This window comes from Littorina saxatilis, linkage group LG1 (assembly GCF_037325665.1).
Source record: "Littorina saxatilis isolate snail1 linkage group LG1, US_GU_Lsax_2.0, whole genome shotgun sequence".
Classification (NCBI taxonomy): Eukaryota; Metazoa; Mollusca; class Gastropoda; order Littorinimorpha; family Littorinidae; genus Littorina; species Littorina saxatilis.
The window spans coordinates 82,541,525-82,563,112 of record NC_090245.1 but is presented as its reverse complement, the minus strand read 5'-3'; the positions used below and the strand labels follow the sequence as shown (position 1 = coordinate 82,563,112).

The window sequence follows — 21,588 nt, the reverse complement described above, 5'->3', positions numbered from 1 at the left end:
GATACGCCCACTGAAGATAGCTTCCGGTTGAACGTGTTCCAGTTGCCTGTAAGGTTTTTTTCACTCTCAATTTCCTTGTGAGAGCTTTGTTATCTCAATTGCCAATTGTTTTCCGGCAGAAGACGGTTTCCCTCCCTCTTTTTCAACGTTTCATTATGCTGCCGTGTTCCTCCCTCTCCATAGCCATGTGTCGGTTTTTCAGTGGTGAAAGGGAGGGGGGTGGGGGGTGGGGAGGGGGGAAGGGGGAGGGGGAGGGGGATGTGGGGAGGGGGTAGCGAAAAGTAATAGTGTTAGACGTCGATCTGTTATAGTTTAATTTCGTCACTACGCTTTGCTTTCCAAGGGTTTTAGCCGAAAGACATGGTTAGCCATGATTCATTACAATTATTATTATGTTGTTTTTGGATGCAATTCTTATGTTGTTTAAAAAAATGACTCCCACACAATTTGCTTTTAGTGGTCTTTTTTCGTACCCCGAGGTGGTTTTTTTTCTCAAGTGTTATATATGTAGACAGATGAAACCAATTCACTTCTCTTGGTTGATACAGAGAAACTGGTGGATGTATTTTACGATAGACTTCAAAGCTAAGTAGTTATTTGGGGGATAGACAATGCAAAGATCGCGAAGTCTTAATTCATGTTGTGAACGTTTCTTGAGAAAGACCGATGGTGAGCGGTTGCTTTATTTACTTGTTATCCTCATTTGCATTGTTAATAATAAATAATAATAATAAAGTGTATTTATATTGCGCCTAATAATAAAGTGTATTTATATTAACGATGTCCTTTTGGACCAGGTCACCTGGGAAAAGAATCTGTGCGTTTTTGTCTGTGTCTAAGGCTGAACTAGCATCCCGGAGTACGTACCTAGAGTGTTGTTGACTTTGTTGATCATATTAACATCAAAGCACACTCGCAAGCTTACGCATGAAGGTAGACCAAGACCAGTAATGGTCAAATGTTGTGTGCAAAAATCAAGGAAACTGGCGCAGGTTATCAAACTTTGCATAGAGACAGAACCGTGGCAGCATGGTTATTAATGACGCAAACTTGTAGTAAAAAGTGAAAATTTTACTTTCAAAATTCGACTTATTCCGTCAGCATTTTCTGGTGATCAAGGGACATAACTTCCCGGGGGACCTTTCACGGGGAGAGAGTTAATATGGGACACCAAACAAAAATTTAACCGATATACTGTACATTCACCGGAAGCCAGAATGCGTGAGTGCATTTTCATTTTCCATTTTCCGTTGACCTTTTCAAAACTGGAACCCTTTCACAGCTTTAGCAAAGAACCATCATAGTAAACTTGATTTTACATGTAGACCTTAACACTAAGACTGTTTGCGTACGTGCATAACATCTCATCCCCATTTTTTATTCCAATCTGGACCGCTTTCACAACACTGACAAAAGACCCGCCATAGTTAACTCGAATTTGTTCTAGTAGGACTAAACAGGAAACTAGTATGCGTGAGTGTGTAAAGTATCATTCCCATGTTCCATTCCACATTTTCTCCTTGGCCTATTCAAACGTGCACCGGCCGCTATCACAGCACTGACAAAAAAAAAACGCCATAGTAAACTTACATTTTTCTGGTAGAATTAAACAGGAAACTAGTATGCGTGAGTGTGTAAAGTATCATACCCATTTTTAATTCCACATTTTCTCCTTGGCCTATTCAAACCTTCACCGCTTTCATCAGTAACACTGATAAAAGGACCACCAAATCACACACATCATAAATAGCACACGGAACTTGCTAGAACCTCTCTTACGGTACTGCTGTCACCACACTGACAAAAGACATACCAAACCACCCAAAGACCATCAGAGACAGCTCAAGAAAGCTACTCAGAACCTCTCACGCGACACCAACAGAAGACCCACGCTATCCATCACAAGCATGCAGAAACAGCAAAACGTTGGTGCCAGGACCTCTTTTACAACACTGTCAAACGCACCACAATATCAGTCACACGTCACCACTTACATGCAGAAACAGGAAAAGGTGGCGGCCATTACCTCTTTCAAGGTACCGCTCTTCGGATGCTGGGCACGTGCTCTTCATTTCCGGTGTTGTCCGACCGGAAATCCATCAGACGTGGAAAGTGAACAAAAAGCCGAAAAAGTCGGTCTTGGCAGAGAATGGTGCTCTCCCCTTAAGTGTGTCTCTATCGATTGTCTTGCATAACACTACAGAAATGTGTTGACTCAACTTCGGCGTCTGCTAGCTGTTATTTCATATCTTCCTGTTTCCGGTTGCTGTTTCGCGGGATAATGTTGGTCTCGAGCATAAAAAATGTGGTGCATGACTCTTTGAGCATGGTGTTGAGTGAATGCTTACTGAGTAGTGCATCGCCCAGCTATAGTCTATGGAAAGCCGTTTGGCTCATAACCATTACACGTGCAATAAATCATAAATACACGTGTAATAAATGATTAATACACGTGTATTTATTTATGCTATGGAATAGCATAATGATTAAATACACGTGTAATAAATATTTCATACATGTGTAAGAAATGATTAAATACACGTGTAATAAATATTTCATGCACGTGTAAGAAATGTTTATTACGCGTGTATTTAATAATTTCGTACACGTGTATGACATTAATTGCACGTGTATTAATTATTTATTACACGTATACTAATCATTTTTTTACACGTGTAATGGTTATGAGCCAAATGGCTTTCCATAATAGTCGAGGGTCAACCCGACGGGGTTGGGTTAGAGATGATGTTTTTTAGAAAGCTTATTCAATTTACAGCCGATGTTCGGTGGAGGTTTCTGCTGAACCTAGACCCTGAAATATATATAATTTACCATGTCACCGCCGGGAACACACAGACACGCACAAAGTTACACACACAAAGACACAGACAAACAAACGCACGCACGCACGCACGCACACTGACTACTGAACACACATACACACACACACACCCACACATACATACATACACATGTATACACGCGCGCACACACACAAACACACACATACACACACACACACACACACACACAATAACTCAACACACACAACACAACACAACACAATACATGTACAACTAGCCCAAACACTAACCCGACCCACCATTGCTCTCTGTTGCAGAGGTGTGAACCAGAAGCTGTCGGCCTGTACCATGTGGCTGGTCACCCTGCTAGCCATGCTGACAACCTGCACTGGCCCCCAACCCTCCTCCGCAGAGGCGCTCCTCGACTCTATCTTCCCCAGCGACTACCTGGGCTATGGTAACAGCTACAACTTCCGCGCCAAGCGAGTCTTCTCCGACACCAGCAGTCAGTGCAGCCTCTGCATCCTCACCTACGATCCTGACAGCTGCCTGAGGTGCTGGGCTTCCAAGTCCGCCATCATCCCTGTACACGCCATGAAGAGGAGCGACGACGCGGAGGACTTGCTGCTGGGGGGAGACTCGGAAGGGGAAGAAGAGGTTGCCTCGGTTGCCAAGCGCGCCTACGGGTATGGAACCGTGGGCTGCACGTGTTGCGCTCACAGCAAGAACACCAACCAGTACTGCTGCAACCTGTGCCGAGCCTCCACCAAGCGCAGCGGCCAGAGGTCTATGACGTCAGGGTCCTCCTCTACGTCAGGTTCCTCCTATGCGTCAGGTTCTCCCGTGACGTCAACTAGGCAACGCTGGCAGCCTATTTACACCAGTCCTTTGTTTCGCGGTAATACTAACAGAAAAAACTACCGATCCTGGCAGTATTGATCCTGTGATAATGCATTTGACTGTTTGGACTTGGATAAAAACACTTTGCACGTAGGTAAAAACCTGTGTTATTTTTCAAACTCGAATTAAGACTTGGATGCCATTTGTGTCCTGGAGATTTTTTCCCCCATGGAAGCAGGGAAATAATGGTTCAGACTAGAGTTTGATGCATTTGCCATTATAATTGCTTCCCCGGCATTTTCCTCATGGCACATTTTGCCGCGCTGGTGTGAGTGGGTATGTTTGTATACTCGCTCTGCTTTGGGAAATGAATGATGTTTGCGTGTTGAATTTTGTGTGTGTGTTAGTGTTCTTTTTGATCAAACAATTACCACTGTAACTAATCAAGTGTTGTGCGTATTTTCAGGATAATTTCGCTACCACGCGAGACTGAAGCTGTAATATATGCTCGACTCCCTTCACCCACCCACCCCTCCCCATCGACGTTTTAGTGTTACGTATTGCACCGCATTTGATTAAAACGCACTTATATTAAAAATATTTTGTTGTCGCTGCACACATGAAATGTATTCATATGGCACCTTTTTCTTTTAGTCAAATATACTCCCCCTTATAGCTTGCACTACCATATTTTAGCAAATATCATATGTTCAAATTGAATTGCATTACATTGTATTGTATGTTGAGCCATAGTTATTTACGGCATCTTATGCTGAGTCTATGGGCACCAGGGATCGTGAGAATGAATGGACTTTTCGGGTCACAGAGACCCTGCATAGCTCGCTCAACTTGGCTGGTTGTTTGGTCGCGAGACCGGTGGATAGGACTCATTTCTGCGCATCATTTCTGTGTGTTGGTTACGAGCGATGGTGTTCTTCGAGTTTGGGAAGTTATGAAAATATCCATTGAGGCGAAATGTGGCTGCCAAAGTGGCATAGAAAAGCAACAACAAATTGTCACATTTCCATTTACGCCGAAATTGCGACCGCTGAAGAAGAAGGAGAAGAAGAAAGAGGAGAAAAAGGAAGAAGAAGACAAAGAAGAAGAAAAGAAAACGAGAACAAATAAGAGGTTGTCCGTAATTGCTTGTTCTTAGAGTGGTTTTAGCCTCGGTCGCAGAATGTTTACGTTTGGACAATGCTAGAAGCCGGGAAACACCTACAAAACCAACAACCCACCACAAAATATATTACTTGCTCAAGTATAGCACTACGATTTCAGTAAGCCGGTAGTTTTGTGTCGATAGTTTTTCACCCACATTCGGGGGTCTTTTCTGCTCGTTGTTACAAAAGACGTAAGTGCTCAATAAACAAAAGAACATTGATTTTAAATCCAAGAGATCAGTATGTCGGTTTGTGTGTGTGTGTGTGTGTGTGTGTTTGTGTCTGTGTGTGTGTGTGTGTGTGTCTGTGTGTGTGTGTGTGTCTGTGTGTGTGTGTGTGTGTGTGTGTGTGTGTGTGTGTGTGTGTTTGTGTGTGTGTGTGTGTGTGTGTGACAGTAATTTTCCCCCCAAATCCAGGGGCCTTTCTTCTTGTTGTGACAGAGGAGTGTGAGTGTTCAACAAAAACCCTATTTTGGATGAACTGTGTTATGCATAGAGCCCATCAGAGGCGCGGCTTTGGAAACTGGTGACATGCGAATCTTAATTCGAGGATGGGGATCATCATGCTATCATATCTATTGTGAAAAGCGCCAGTGAAGTAAAATGTTTTGGTTGCAAAACCTGCTTGTTTTCATTGATAAAATATATTTCAACATCTCCTTTTGTTGTTTTACTTCATTTTCTGATACTACTCTCTGTTGCGCTCGTACGCCTGTGCTTTCTTCGAATCATTGGTTGTGTGTTTGTGTGTGTGTGTGTGTGTGTGTGTGTGTGTGTGTGTGTGTGTGTGTGTGTATGTGTATGTGTGTGTGTGTGTGTATGTGTGTGTGTGTGTGTGTGTGTGTGATTCAGTGTGTGTGTGTGTGTGTATCTGTGTCTGTGCGTGTGTGTGTGTAGAGCGATTAAGACCAAACTACTGGCCCGATCTTTATGAAATTTGACATGAGATTTCCTGGGAATGATATCCCCGGATTAATTTTTATTTTTTTGGATAAATACTTTTGATGACGTCATATCCGGCTTTTTGTAAAAGTTGAGGCGGCACTGTCACACCCTCATTTATAAATCAAATGGATTGAAACTTTTGTAAAGCAATCTTCGACGAAGGCCGGACTTCGGTATTGCATTTCAGCTTGGTGGCTTAAAAGTTAATTAATGACTTTGGTCATTAAAAATCTGAAAATTTTAATATTTGTTTTTATATAAAACGATCCAAATTTACGTTCATCTTATTCTACATCATTTCTTGATTCCAAAAACATATAAATATGTTATATATGGATTAAAAACAAGCTCTGAAAATTAAAAATATAAAAGTTATGATCAAAATTAAGTTTCCGAAATCGATTTAAAAACAATTTCATCTGATTCCTTGTCGATTTCTGATTCCAAAAACATATAGATATGATATGTTTGGATTAAAAACACGCTCAGAAAGTTCAAACGATGAGAGGTACAGAAAAGCGTGCTATGCAGCACAGCGAAACCACTACCGCGCTGAACAGGCTCGTCAGTTTCACTCCGTTATGCACAAGCTGCGGACTACGGTCATTGTGAAAAAATGCAGTGCGTTCAGTTTCATTATGTGAGTTCCACAGCTTGACTAAATGTAGTAATTTCGCGTTACGCGACTTGTTTTTTTCTTCAATGAAATTTTAATTTTGTTTTCTTTTACATTGCAGGTTTCATTTCCATTAAATTACTTTTTAATTCAACAAAAATCTAACCAAGGACGTTTGGGATAAACCTTTCGTAGCGCAAGTTCTTGTTGAAATACAATTTCCAATGGAATATGCGATTTAGTTTTTATATTTAGTCAAGTTTTGACTAAATATTTTAACATCGAGGGGGAATCGAAACGAGGGTCGTGGTGTATGTGCGTGTGTGCGTGCGTGTGTGCGTGTGTGTGTGTGTGTAGAGCGATTCAGACTAAACTACTGGACCGATCTTTATGAAATTTGACATGAGAGTTCCTGGGTATGAAATCCCCGAACGTTTTTTTCATTTTTTTGATAAATGTCTTTGATGACGTCATATCCGGCTTTTCGTGAAAGTTGAGGCGGCACTGTCACGCCCTCATTTTTCAACCAAATTGGTTGAAATTTTGGTCAAGTAATCTTCGACGAAGCCCGGACTTCGGTATTGCATTTCAGCTTGGTGGCTTAAAAATTAATTAATGACTTTGGTCATTAAAAATCGGAAAATTGTAAAAAAAAATAAAAATTTATAAAACGATCCAAATTTACGTTTATCTTATTCTCCATCATTTGCTGATTCCAAAAACATATAAACATGTTATATTCGGATTAAAAACAAGCTCTGAAAATTAAATATATAAAAATTATTATCAAATTGTTTTTTTCGAAATCAATTTAAAAACACTTTCATCTTATTCCTTGTCGGTTCCTGATTCCAAAAATATATAGATATGATATGTTTGGATTAAAAACACGCTCAGAAAGTTAAAACGAAGAGAGGTACAGAAAAGCGTGCTATCCTTCTCAGCGCAACGAATACCCCGCTCTTCTTGTCAATTCCACGGGCACTGCCTTTGCCACGGGCGGTGGAGTGACGATGCTACGAGTATACGGTCTTGCTGCGTTGCGTTGCGTTCAGTTTCATTCTGTGAGTTCGACAGCTACTTGACTAAATATTGTATTTTTGCCTTACGCGACTTGTCTTAACTTTGCTAATGCACATTTTGCTATCAATAAAACATGGTTAATTAACGCTGATTCCTGACATTCTTCGATTCCGAATAATACAACTGTAATAGACAATAAGAAAGCCCGACCTGTCAGACTGTTCAACATTTTTTCAATAGAAGTCCAAAACCTTCTAATTCGGGGACACTCATAGAAAAAGTGTTCCATAACATCCAAAATATGTGGGCACTCGTTACAATTTTTTGTTTGACTTTCTTTCATTTTATGTATTAAAATATTGGTGGGATATAAATTGTGACAAAATTTCCATTGCAACACACGCAGGCGCACTTCTTTAGTCACCTGTCGTGGCAACAACCACGTCTGTTCGACAAAAACAAAATCTAGTTTTCTTTTCCAAAAATCGATTGCATGAGATTTTTCAATGCTATCATTCCGTTTTCTCTTTAAATATAACTTAATTCACTTGGGTTTACTTAATAACTATATGTGCTGGGTTGTCTACAATCCAATCTTTCCATTGTTTTGGAATATAACGTTTGCCAACAGATTCTACCTTGAACCACCCCGTATATTCAAGGCTATACCGAGCGTACGCTGCCGTACCGCCAAGCGATTGTTGGCTAGGATGTGTTGATGCTGTATGGTTTCCAACGCGCGGAGTCAATTTTTTTGCGATTCAGACGTTGCGGCGGTGCGCTACCACACACTATTGACTGCTTCATATATAGTTGAATGTTTGCACAATACAGACCGTTTTGAATGTTGATATTTCACATATCAACGCAGGACACATCAATGAACATAATAGTTTGGCTTGTCAGGCTATTTATTGACAAATAGGCGTGTAAGATGGGATGAAACTGGTCGAACATGCTTGAGTGAGGACAGATCTACGGCAAATCGGTTCGTATGTTCGTTAACGTGTATATTTCTCGTTGAAAAACAACCATGTACTAAATATAAACCTTACTCATCCCCACAATTATGAATTTAAGCTGTACGTGGTCTCAAAGAGACACATTTTGTTTTGAATGTGGGACACTTTCCGTGAAGTTGGCGACAACGCTTTGTTTACACCTGGCGTCAGCGCGCTATCAGTATAGCGGAATATACTGCGTTGAAACTACTCAATCAAAAAGTTTAAACCTGCAAATGATATTAAGATGCTCTTTTTAATTTGCCTTACTTATTCTTTTGAATTTAACATGTGCATGTTTCATTTTTTGGAACTGTTCAAATGTTTTACACTGAAAACCAAAGCCGATTACTTGCCTCAATTGATTTTTTTTAGCCTACTGAATTACGTCAAAACTACAGGCTCAAACAGATAATGACGTCATTTTAAGTGGCACAAACATGTACATAAATGCCTTCCCTTTCGAATGATTTACAGTTATAGAATTTCTGTCAAGTGGTTTAAGTTTTATGTCCGTTTTATGAACCCAACCCTTTAAACGAGAATAGTAACGCCAAAGAAGACAAACATACACACAAACCAACGTTTTTCTCACCGGTGGTTTGGAATATTGCCCCACGACTTTAGATTTAGTGTTGTGGTGTTAAAATCTATCAGAACAAATGTGCTTGCTAACGTGACGCCTAAAAGTAATCAAAACGGTCCTTAGCCGACTGACTATCTCTCTCTCTGACGGATTGCATTTGAATAATGACATCCAATAAAGTCTACCAATTACGTAATTCCTTTCTAAGCTCTCTGTCTCTGACGGATCGCATTTGAATAACGACATCCAATAAAGTCTACCAACAGCTGCGAAAACTTTTAAGAAACTTGAAACTCATCAAAAGGAATGAGTTGCACCTTGGGTCATTTCGGTCCTGAATTTCCCGACCTGAGCCAGGCAAAGCAGGAAAACAATACAACGTAATTCCTTTCTGAGCTTTCTGTTTCTGACGGTTTGCATTTGAATAACGACATCCAATAAATTCTACCAACTATCAGCTGCCAAGACATTTATCTCGAAAAAATACGTTAAAGTTCCCCTTGGTTTGTCACTGTCAAAAAAAAGTTATTTGGGATTACTGGTAGCTTTTTTGTGGTACCACGCATATGTAACGCTATTTTGATCAAGTTGATACTATTTACAGCTTTCCGGTCATATGTCCGGCTATCACTCACTTTTAGGTGGCGGATGTCCAGATAATTACAAGGTATAACACGTGTTTCAGAATCTCTATTTTTGGGTGTGTAACTTTCAATAATGAGTGTTTTTATTTTTTTTTCTCTCAAAAAGTATTCTTAAAGTCTAACACATGTTTACACTCGCATTCCGTTTATGTAGCTTTTAGAAATAAACAAGTCCAGATACAACACATTTTTCTTTGCGGCAAATGTCCAGATATCCCCCCTCAGACACGTATGTGTGTGTGTGTGTGTGTGTGTGTGTGTGTGTGTGTGTGTGTGTGTGTGTGTGTGTGTGTGTGTGTGTGTGCGTGTGTGTGTGTGTGTTAGCATGAAATATTGACTACGTGTTAAACAATTAACAAAACAAACTGCTACCCCTTGGTTGAACTTTTGCCTTTCTTCTTGTCTGATCCAGAAGCTTACTGAGGTAAGTAAGAACATGTAACAGCTGTAGCGAACAATGCAAGAAATATTAAAGTCAGATTATCGTCCGGATCTATACATATTTGTCATCATTTTCACGAGTTTTCATTCACAAGCACCTGGGAAATAAATCTCATGTTCCCCGGGGAATAAATCCCCAGTTACCATAGTTGCAGGAAGCCCTATTACATGGATAATCAAAAGCAAACCCAATAGAAACGCTCGAGGATTTTTCGGCTCTTTTCATTGGCGTTTCCCCAGACCTAAACAGACGACACTGCTTCGCCAAGTTCCAAATACGAACTGGCAAACTGGCAAATGTAACCAAAAAACAAAACTACCTCATCAAAGGTCATACATTTATGCTTTATCGCAAACAAATGAAACCTATCGATATGTTTTATCTTCTCACAAAGTCATGGAGTGCGTGTATCTCTGTTTGGAGAAACACGAACGTAAGTTTAAGTCAAACCAATTGACCCCTGACACACACATTTTGACCCGTGCACAAGACGTTGTATCGATAAACTACGCGCAAATAAAAAAATAATAATAAAAAAGCAAAGAACATAGCAACAAGAAATGAAGACATCTGACAAAGCCGAGCAAGCAGAATGACAAGTCTAATGAAAAACAGAGAGGCAATGAGAAACAAGATCGCGATTATCTTTCCTTCGCGGCACGACGCAAATCGTTTGTGTCCTTTGACCCAATTCGTGCAGTGCTGCACGATGCAAATCTTCTGTGACCTTTGACTCAACGTAGCTTCAATATTCGATTACTAATATTTACCACTGAAAACCGAGGGGTGGAATACCGAGAGGGGCAGGGTGGTAGGGCGATGGTGAAATGTAATGAAGAGACACGTGTAGCAATAAGAGAAAACCGATTCTGCAATAACACAAACAAGAACAAAAAACCCAACACTGACCTATATGAATATTTAATCAATAATATGATCGTCTGCGTTGCAGGTGTGCAAGTGAAGGGTTGGGGGGGGGGGGGGGGGTAACTTGATCATTAATTTGTGTGTGTCAGTGTTTGTGTTCATGGACTCATTGTGAGGGAGGGGGAGGGTGGGGTGGGGTGTGTTTCAGGTTTTGGTGTGGGTATGAAACGAGCAAAACAATACCCACACCACAAAATCTTGGAGGCAAAAAACACTCGCCGTCGCATCATTTTGTCCGCACAATATTATATGCACCAACAACCGGAAAGAAAGGTGACAATGGAAAAAGACTCATCTTTGCTTCCTGCGATTCCTTGCCCCCGACTCGAACGTCGCACGATAATCCACATAACAGATCTGTTGTGAGATGGTCAACGCTGACTGTGCAAGCAAATCACCTCGTTTGAAATACGACAATCCCATCGCTCGAATGCAACATGTGGGCACTATCGTCTCAAAGGCGCTTGCTGTTGCTTTCACACACCACTCTGTAGTCGGAAACTACAGAACTTCGCATCCTCAAACCTGACATACTTGTCTCAACATTATAAACTCAAATCACACACAGTAAGTTGCTTTCGCACGCCAGCTTTGAACAACGTGCTGGGGCCCCGAACAGGCATTATAATAACAGAACTCGCGTTTCAAACCATGGCTCCCTGTGTTGATTTTTCACTTAATGTTGAACCACCAAAATGATGACAAAAACGATGTTTGATGGTTTATTGCCAGACCAGCTTTTTTGTCGGTCCTCGGGGGGCATATCGACTTTTGTTTCATATTTATTGACCGCGGCCTTCGGCCTTGGTCAATAAATATGAAACAAAAGACGATATGCTCCCCCTCGGACCGACAAAAAAGCTGGTCTGTCAACAACCCATCAAACATCTTATAATGTCTTTTGGTGTTGTTAGTTTACTCATACAATTTCTAAAACAGGACGCTCTGTGACGAACTATTCTTCGTGAACATTTGCAGTATGTATTCACTTTGTTTCAACTTGACGTAAACAAATTTAAATTGGTTTGTTTGATGCTTTTGAACTTTGCAAAAATACATGTGTATGTGTACTAACAATCTGTGTTTACATGGGTTTTTTTTAAACGTGATGTAACCAGACTGCTTTTTACATTTAGTCAAGTTTTGACTAAATGTTTTAACATAGAGGGGGGATCGAGACGAGGGTCGTGGTGTATGTGTGTCTGGTGTGTGTCTGTGCGTGTGTGTGTGTGTGTGTGTGTGTGTGTGTGTGTGTGTGTGTGTGTGTGTGCGTGTGTGTGTGTGTGTGTGTGTAGAGCGATTGAGAGTAAACTACTGTACCGATCTTTTTGAAATTTGACATGAGAGTTCCTGTGTATAATATCCCCGGACGTTTTTTTCATTTGTTTGATGAATGTCTTTGATGACGTCATATCCGGCTTTTTGTAAAAGTTGAGGCGGCACTGTCACACCCTCATTTTTCAATAAAATTGATTGAAATTTTCCCCAAGCAATCTTCGACGAAGGCCGGACATTGGTATTGCATTTCAGCTTGGTGGCTTAAAAATGAATTCATGACTTTGGTCATTAAAAATCAGAAAATTGTAATTAAGTTTTTTTATAAAACGATCCAAATCTACGTTTATCTTATTAGTCATTATTTTCTGATTCCAAAAACATATAAATATGTTATATTCGGATTAAAAACAAGCTCTGAAAATTAAAAATATAAAAATTATGATCAAAATCAAATTTCCGATTTCATTTTATTCCTTGTCGGTTCCTGATTCCAAAAACATATAGATATGATATGTTTGGATTAAAAACACGCTCAGAAAGTTCAAACGAAGAGAGGTACAGAAAAGCGTGCTATGCAGCACAGCGAAACCACTACCGCGCTAAACAGTCTCGTCAGTTTCACTGCGTTTGGCACGAGCGGCGGACTACGGTCATTGTGAAAAAAATGCAGTGCGTTTAGTTTTATTCTGTGAGTTCCACAGCTTGACTAAATGTAGTAATTTCGCCTTTCGCGACTTGTTTGTTTATATTATGTTACTGACATTATTTACATTATTTTGAATTATATAATTATATAAACGCAAAACAAATTTTACATGCGCACCACGAAATGCATGCCTATAATATGTATGTAAATACGACTGTATATACTCTGCTGTTTTTATATATTTTGTAAAGTGTTGTATATATACATATATATGTACAAAATGTACATAGTGTGTGTGTGTGTATGTGTGTGTGTATGTGTGTATGTGTGTGTGTGTGTGTGTGTGTGTGTGTGTGTGTGTGTGTGTGTGTACTTGGGGATTAACTTGGTCTTTTTCTTTCATTAATTAGTGTTCTTTTATTGTGGCACATTTAGGATGTTTTGTTTACTGTGTTGTCTTCTGCCGTCTTATATACTGTGCCGTGCTTTGAGATGTTGGGTTTCCTGTTTCTTTAAATGCAGCATGCACATGTTTTTCAGGGTGTTTCTTTTAAGGCATATGTACGCGCTCCCGTGTTTACAGAGTGTAGTTTGCCCATAATCGATGTCAAACGCACCATAAGACCATGTAATGACGATATGTCGCCATGCGCGGACCATATACACGCATTACAGCTTGTTTTAGAGTCTCAAAAACTTTGGATGTAAACAAAGACGCGGAGTTATTTCCCTTGCGTCTACGCTACCTCTGTTGGCAAATCTATAAATAGGACGATCCAGATCAAAATGAAAATTAACATATCTCAACATTGAAGGGGTCCTAGACCACAATATTTTGCAGGGAACTTAATTTAGCATGTCTCCAGCTGTTGGTAAAGCAATTAGCGTGTATAGTCATCGAGTACATATGGCTTTAAATGCAGCATGCACATGTTTTTCAGAGTGCAAAGAGTAGCATAATTATATACTTGGGGGGGGGGGGGGGGGAGCACACACTTTTTCTAATTCTCTCATTTATCCTTTCTTCTGTCTTGTAAATTGTGGCATGCATTGCAATATATATAACTATTGAGAGATGCCCGGCAAAAAACACTGAAAACACCAGTTCCGAAAGGCAGGGAGGGCCACTTACTCTGAACAGTGAAGAAAACTTTCTCAGTTTTTACCCTCTTTGCTATCTCTCTAGAGCGCTGCTCGCCGCATACATATCCTTATCAACACAGCTAACAGAGCGGGCCAGGCTAGCTGCTATAGACAAAGAAAGAGTGGTCTGCCCGTATTTCAGGCGCCACTGTGGATGGGAGGGGTAGGAGGGAAATGGGGGAGGAAAGGGTAAATAGGCGGGAGGGGAGTGGTTCTTGCCAGTTATTTTTAACTGGAGCCAGCCTGGAGCAGACAGTATCTGTAATGGAATACAGTGCTCTCTCTTTCTTTCTGCCGAAAACAGTCTTTGGCCAAGTAAAATAGACTGCTGCCCATATCCAGAAGACGTACCCCTTGTTCAAGGGAAACAGAGACACAGGGTCAGCACCTCTGCAGACAAGAAAAGGATGCGACGACATGTGTCTCCCCAAGCTCTTCTAATGACAATATGAACAAAAAACAAGAAGGGCAAAGCCCATACGACTCACATGCTTGACCTTGACCTTTACATGACCTTGACCTTCAGGGTCAAGGTCAAATAACTAAACCTAGCAATGACATCATACACTAAGAACTGCTTTACACATTTTTCCTACCAAAATACATGTGACCTTGACCCAAAGTCAAGGTCATCCAAGGTCATGCAACACAAAGCTGTTAATTCAAGACATAGGAAGTACAATGGTGCTTATTGGCTCTTTCTACCATGAGATATGGTCACTTTTAGTGGTTCACTACCTTATTTTGGTCACATTTCATAAGGGTCAAAGTGACCTTGACCTTGATCATATGTGACCAAATGTGTCTCATGATGAAAGCATAACATGTGCCCCACATAATTTTTAAGTTTGAAACAGTTATCTTCCATAGTTCAGGGTCAAGGTCATTTCAAAATATGTATACAATCCAACTTTGAAGAGCTCCTGTGACCTTGACCTTGAAGCAAGGTAAACCAAACTGGTATCAAAAGATGGGGCTTACTTTGCCCTATATATCATATATAGGTGAGGTATTCAATCTCAAAAACTTCAGAGAAAATAGGAAAAATGTGAAAAATAGCTGTTTTTTAGACAACATTTATGGCCCCTGCGACCTTGACCTTGAAGCAAGGTCAAGATGCTATGTATGTTTTTTGGGGCCTTGTCATCATACACCATCTTGCCAAATTTGGTACTGATAGACTGAATAGTGTCTAAGAAATATCCAACGTTAAAGTTTTCCGGACGGACGGACGGACGGACGTCCGGACGTCCGGACGGACGGACGACTCGGGTGAGTACATAGACTCACTTTTGCTTCGCATGTGAGTCAAAAACAATGGAAGATGAAACAAGTCGCGTAAGGCGAAAATACAATATTTAGTCAAGTAGCTGTCGAACTCACAGAATGAAACTGAACGCAATGCCATTTTACTTGTAGCATCGTCAGGCCACCGCTCATGGCAAAGGCAGTGAAATTGACAAGAAGAGCGGGGTAGTAGTTGCTATTTCTGTCCGTCAACCACGTGAGCGATCGCCACAAATAGTTGCGCTAAGAAGGATCACGCTTTTCTGTACCTCTCTTTGTTTTAACTTTCTGAGCGTGTTTTTAATCCAAACATATCATATCTATATGTTTCTGGAATCAGGAACCGACAAGGAATAAGATGAAAGTGTTTTTAAATTGATTTGGACAATTTAATTTTGATAATAATTTTTATATATTTAATTTTCAGAGCTTGTTTTTAATCCGAATATAACATATTTATATGTTTTTGGAATCAGCAAATGATGGAGAATAAGATAAACGTAAATTTGGATCGTTTTATACATTTTTATTTTTTTTTACAATTTTCCGATTTTTAATGACCAAAGTCATTAATTAATTTTTAAGCCACCAAGCTGAAATGCAATACCGAACCCCGGGCTTCGTCGAAGATTACTTGACCAAAATTTCAACCAATTTGGTTGAAAAATGAGGGCGTGACAGTGCCGCCTCAACTTTCACGAAAAGCCGGATATGACGTCATCAAAGACATTTATCAAAAAAATGAAAAAAACGTTCGGGGATTTCATACCCAGGAACTCTCATGTCAAATTTCATAAAGATCGGTCCAGTAGTTTGGTCTGAATCGCTCTACACACACACACAGACAGACAGACACACACACACACACACACACACACATACACCACGACCCTCGTCTCGATTCCCCCCTCTACGTTAAAATATTTAGTCAAAACTTGACTAAATATAAAAAGAAAGAAGATATGATTACGAAGTGATCAAAGATCACATTTCTTTCTGAAAACTGCTCGTGCATAGGGTGTAGTACCTAGTAAGCGCCCACCCCATACTTTGGGTCGGAATTGGTGCACAGGGGGGGTGGGCGCTTACAAGGTACTTTACGGTACATGCAGAAACAGGAAAAGGTGGCGGCCATTACCTCTTTCAAGGTACCGCTCTTCGGATGCTGGGCACGTGCTCTTCATTTCCGGTGTTGTCCGACCGGAAATGCATCAGACGTGGAAAGTGAACAAAAAGCCGAAAAAGTCGGTCTTGGCAGAGAATGGTGCTCTCCCCTTAAGTGTGTCTCTATCGATTGTGTTGCATAACACTACAAAAATGTGTTGACTCAACTTCGGCGTCTGCTAGCTGTTATTTCATATCTTCCTGTTTCCGGTTGCTGTTTCGCGGGATAATGTTGGTCTCGAGCATAAAAAATGTGGTGCATGAATCTTTGAGCAAGGTGTTGAGTGAATGCTTACTGAGTAGTGAGTGCATCGCCCAGCTATAGTCGAGGGTCAACCCGACGGGGTTGGGTTAGAGATGATGTTTTTTAGAAAGCTTATTCAATTTACAGCCGATGTTCGGTAGAGGTTTCTGCTGAACCTAGACCCTGAAATATATATATAATTTACCATGTCACCGGAACACACAGACACGCACAAAGTTACACACACAAAGACACAGACAAACAAACGCACGCACGCGCGCACACTCAGTGACTACCGAACACACATACACTCACACACACACACACACATACACACCCACACACAATAACTCAACACAACACATCACAACACAACACACGTACAACTAGCCCAAACACTAACCCGACCCACCATTGCTCTCTGTTGCAGAGGTGTGAGCCAGAAGCTGTCGGCCTGTACCATGTGGCTGGTCACCCTGCTAGCCATGCTGACTACCTGCACTGGCTCCCAACCCTCCTCCGCAGACTACCTGGGCTACGGTAACAGCTACAACTTCACCGCCAAGCGAGTCTTCTCCGGCACCAGCAGTCAGTGCAGCCTCTGCATCCTCACCAACGATCCTGACAGCTGCCCGGGGTGCTCGGCTTCCAAGTCCGCCATCGTCCCTGTACACGCCATGAAGAGGAGCGACGACGCGGAGGACTTGCTGCTGGGGGGAGACTCGGAAGGGGAAGAAGAGGTTGCCTCGGTTGCCAAGCGCACCGTAAACGGGTGCACGTGTTGCGCTCACAGCCACAACACCAACAAGTACTGCTGCGCCGTGTGCAACGGCTAGAGGTCTATGACGTCAGGGTCCTCCTCTACGTCAGGTTCCTCCTATGCGTCAGGTTCTCCCGTGACGTCAACTAGGCAACGCTGGCAGCCTGATAAAATATATTTCAACATCTCCTTTTGTTGTTTTACTTCATTTTCTGATACTACTCTCTGTTGCGCTCGTACGCCTGTGCTTTCTTCGAATCAGTCATTGGTTGTGTGTGTGTGTGTGTGTGTGTGTGTGTGTGTGCGCGCGCGCGCGCGCGCGCGCGAGTGTGTGTGTGTGTGTGTGTGTGTGTGTGTGTGTGTGGGTGTGTGTGTGTGTGTGTATGATTCAGTGTGTGGGTGTGTGTGTGTGTGTGTGCGTGCGTGTGTGCAGGTGCTCGGGTCAGCAGTGGCCAATTACAAGAAAGGTCAACTTACACTTAAACATTGACACTATCAAAGAGAATAAAGGTCAAGGACCAGTGCAATGCAAAGTAGACAACAAAATATCAAAAAAAAAATTGAATTTACTTTGAAAACATAAAAGGCGTGTCTCAAATTTACATCAATTTACATAACATTTTTTAAATTTTATTTTAATTTTTTACAAGTAAAACAAATAACTCATAGAAATGTTAGAAACACGCGGAAATCATTATGATCGCTTGATGTCTTGATTCGATGCTTGTTTTAAAAAAAAAAATTCAAACGTACTTTCATTCAGTAAACCATTGTGCACTTCGTCAACACAACAACAGGAATTTTTATGTCCTACATGCTAACAAATTTGCCTTACCTAACCCTAAACTGGACAGATTTTTTTTATGATAACGAAACAATCCGTCACAGATCCATCAGAGCTTTTATAAGCGGTACGAGCGATCTCGCAATTGAGCACATAACACGAGTTAACATTTCTTGCGCAAGACCTACCTTGGGAAGCTATTTTTAACCTGATTAATTCATATATAGTCTACAGTGGTAACGGTAAATACAGTAAACCTGTCTATAACAACCAAAAGGTGTCGCTATGGAAAGGTAATCTCATATGGGAAAACAATTTGTGGATTCTTCGGGGTGGTCGTTGAGGGCAGGTGGTCGTTATCAAGAGGTGGTCGTTATCAAGAGGTGGTCGCCAGGTCAGGTTCGACTGTAATATCTTCCGGTATTTATGCTCTGATAGAGCTGATTTCTTGTTTCTTCAAAGGTTAGACTAAATTTGTGCCAGTATATTCCAACAGATAGCGTCAGATTTGATGTCCTAAAGCTTGAATAGTTATCCATAGCGCTGAGGTTGCCATGAATGATTTGTTTTTCTGTAGTTGGACCTACTATCTGTTTTTCTACAAAAAGAAACTTTACCAACAATTCTCGTGTTACTTCATTGACATTTCACACTCACACACAACGAAAGGTACGTCTCTGGAAATTGCAAAGAAAATAGAAGAAAATAAAATGTATAAATGTTACATTTTTACAGGCACAGTACGCCTCCCGTAAACCATCTCAGATACAGTCAGGCTTTTACACACAGTACAAACACCCTTTCGTTTAAACACTCACCGCTTGAGAACATCCCAGGTGCCCTACGTAAAGAGCGTAATGTGCCTTTCAGCAGTCTCTTTTCATATTTATGTGACAAAACTCTGAACAAAACATTCCCTGTTACCATTTTTATATTTAGTCAAGTTTTGACTAAATATTTTAACATCGAGGGGGAATCGAAACGAGGGTCGTGGTGTATGTGCGTGTGTGTGTGCGTGTGTGCGTGTGTGTAGAGCGATTCAGACTAAACTACTGGACCGATCTTTATGAAATTTGACATGAGAGTTCCTGGGTATGAAATCCCCGAACGTTTATTTCATTTTTTTGATAAATGTCTTTGATGACGTCATATCCGGCTTTTCGTGAAAGTTGAGGCGGCACTGTCACGCCCTCATTTTTCAACCAAATTGGTTGAAATTTTGGTCAAGTAATCTTCGACGAAGCCCGGGGTTCGGTATTGCATTTCAGCTTGGTGGCTTAAAAATTAATTAATGACTTTGGTCATTAAAAATCTGAAAATTGTAAAAAAAAATAAAAATTTATAAAACGATCCAAATTTACCTTTATCTTATTCTCCATCATTTGCTGATTCCAAAAACATATAAATATGTTATATTTGGATTAAAAACAAGCTCTGAAAATTAAATATATAAAAATTATTATCAAAATTAAATTGTCCAAATCAATTTAAAAACACTTTCATCTTATTCCTTGTCGGTTCCTGATTCCAAAAACATATAGATATGATATGTTTGGATTAAAAACACGCTCAGAAAGTTAAAACAAAGATCGGTACAGAAAAGCGTGCTATCCTTCTTAGCGCAACTACTACCCCGCTCTTCTTGTCAATTTCACTGCCTTTGCCATGAGCGGTGGACTGACGATGCTACGAGTAAAATGGCATTGCGTTCAGTTTCATTCTGTGAGTTCGACAGCTACTTGACTAAATATTGTATTTTCGCCTTACGCGACTTGTTTATTTTGATGTGCCTAAGATGTCCGAGCCGTGTCACACTTGCCTTGTTCGTGTTTTTATTTGCAAGGAGTAAGATTGATGGTAGTCCGACGCGTTGAGCGGTGGAGTGACGATGTTACGAGTATACGGTCTTGCTGCGTTGCATTGCGTTTAGTTTCATTCTGTGAGTTCGACAGCTACTTGACTAAATGTTGTATTTTCGCCTTACGCGACTTGTTTTATTTGTTGTTGCTCAGTAGGTTTTGGCTAATAACTCACGTGAACTTCGAACGGCTCGGGACTAGGTCGCTTCAGAAAATGAAAGAGAGATTCAACAACAACAACAACAACAACAACAACAACAACAACAACAACAACAACAACAACAACAACAACAACAACAACAACAACAACAACAACAACAAAAGGAACAAGTCGCGTAAGGCGAAAATACAACATTTAGTCAAGTAGCTGTCGAACTTACAGAATGAAACTGAACGCAATGCAATTTTTCAGCAAGACCGTATACTCGTAGCATCGTCAGTCCACCGCTCATGGCAAAGCCAGTGAAATTGACAAGAAGAGCGGGGTAGTAGTTACGCTGAGAAGGATAGCACGCTTTTCTGTACCTCTCTTCCTTTTACCTTTTTGAGCGTGTTTTTAATCCAAACATATCATATCTATATGTTTTTGGAATCAGGAACCGACAAGGAATAAGATGAAAGTATTTTTAAATTGATTTCGACAATTTAATTTTAACAATAATTTTTATATTGTTAATTTTCAGAGCTTGTTTTTAATCCCAATATAACATATTTATATGTTTTTGGAATCAGAAAATGATGGAGAATAAGATGAACGTAAATTTGGATCGTTTTTAAAAAAAAGAGTTTTTTTTACAATTTTCAGATTTTTAATGACCAAAGTCATTAATTAATTTTTAAGCCACCAAGCTGAAATGCAATACCGAAGTCCGGACTTCGTCGAAGAGTACTTGACCAAAATTTCAACCAATTTGATTGAAAAATGAGGGCGTGACAGTGCCGCCTCAACTTTCACGAAAAGCCGGATATGACGTCATCAAAGACATTTATAAAAAAAATGAAATAAACGTTCGGGGATATAATACCCAGGAACTCTCATGTCAAATTTCATAAAGATCGGTCCAGTAGTTTGGTCTGAATCGCTCTACACACACACACACGCACATACAGACACACACACATACACCACGACCCTCGTCTCGATTCCCCCCTCTACGTTAAAACATTTAGTCAAAACTTGATTAAATGTAAAAAGAAGGAGACAAAGAAGAAGAGAAAGATGGAGGGGGGTGAGTGAGAGAGAGAGAGAGAGAGAGAGAGAGAGAGAGAGAGAGAGAGAGAGAGAGAGAGAGAGAGAGAGAGAGAGAGAGAGACAAAGAGACAGAAGAAAACAAATCACGGACACAGACAGAGACACACACACACACACACACACACACACACACACACACAAACACACAAACACACACACACATACACACACACACACACAC

The 21,588-nt window shown here is 40.6% G+C and overlaps 1 protein-coding gene across 2 annotated transcripts in view; it reads left to right on the top strand.

Annotated features, from left to right (window-relative positions):
• Positions 1-17,690, top strand: part of LOC138981652 (uncharacterized) — a 43,392-nt gene extending 25,702 nt beyond the window's left edge. The window contains exon 2 of one of the 2 annotated variants that reach the window (XM_070354655.1): positions 17,183-17,690. In XM_070354655.1, coding sequence (XP_070210756.1) covers positions 17,183-17,588 — 406 coding nt within the window. In that variant the 3' untranslated portion in view covers positions 17,589-17,690. Of the gene's footprint in view, positions 1-3,121; positions 5,462-17,182 lie in introns of those variants that run through there. The other variant, XM_070354651.1, reaches the window with a different exon arrangement.
• Positions 17,691-21,588: the final 3,898 nt, after the last annotated feature.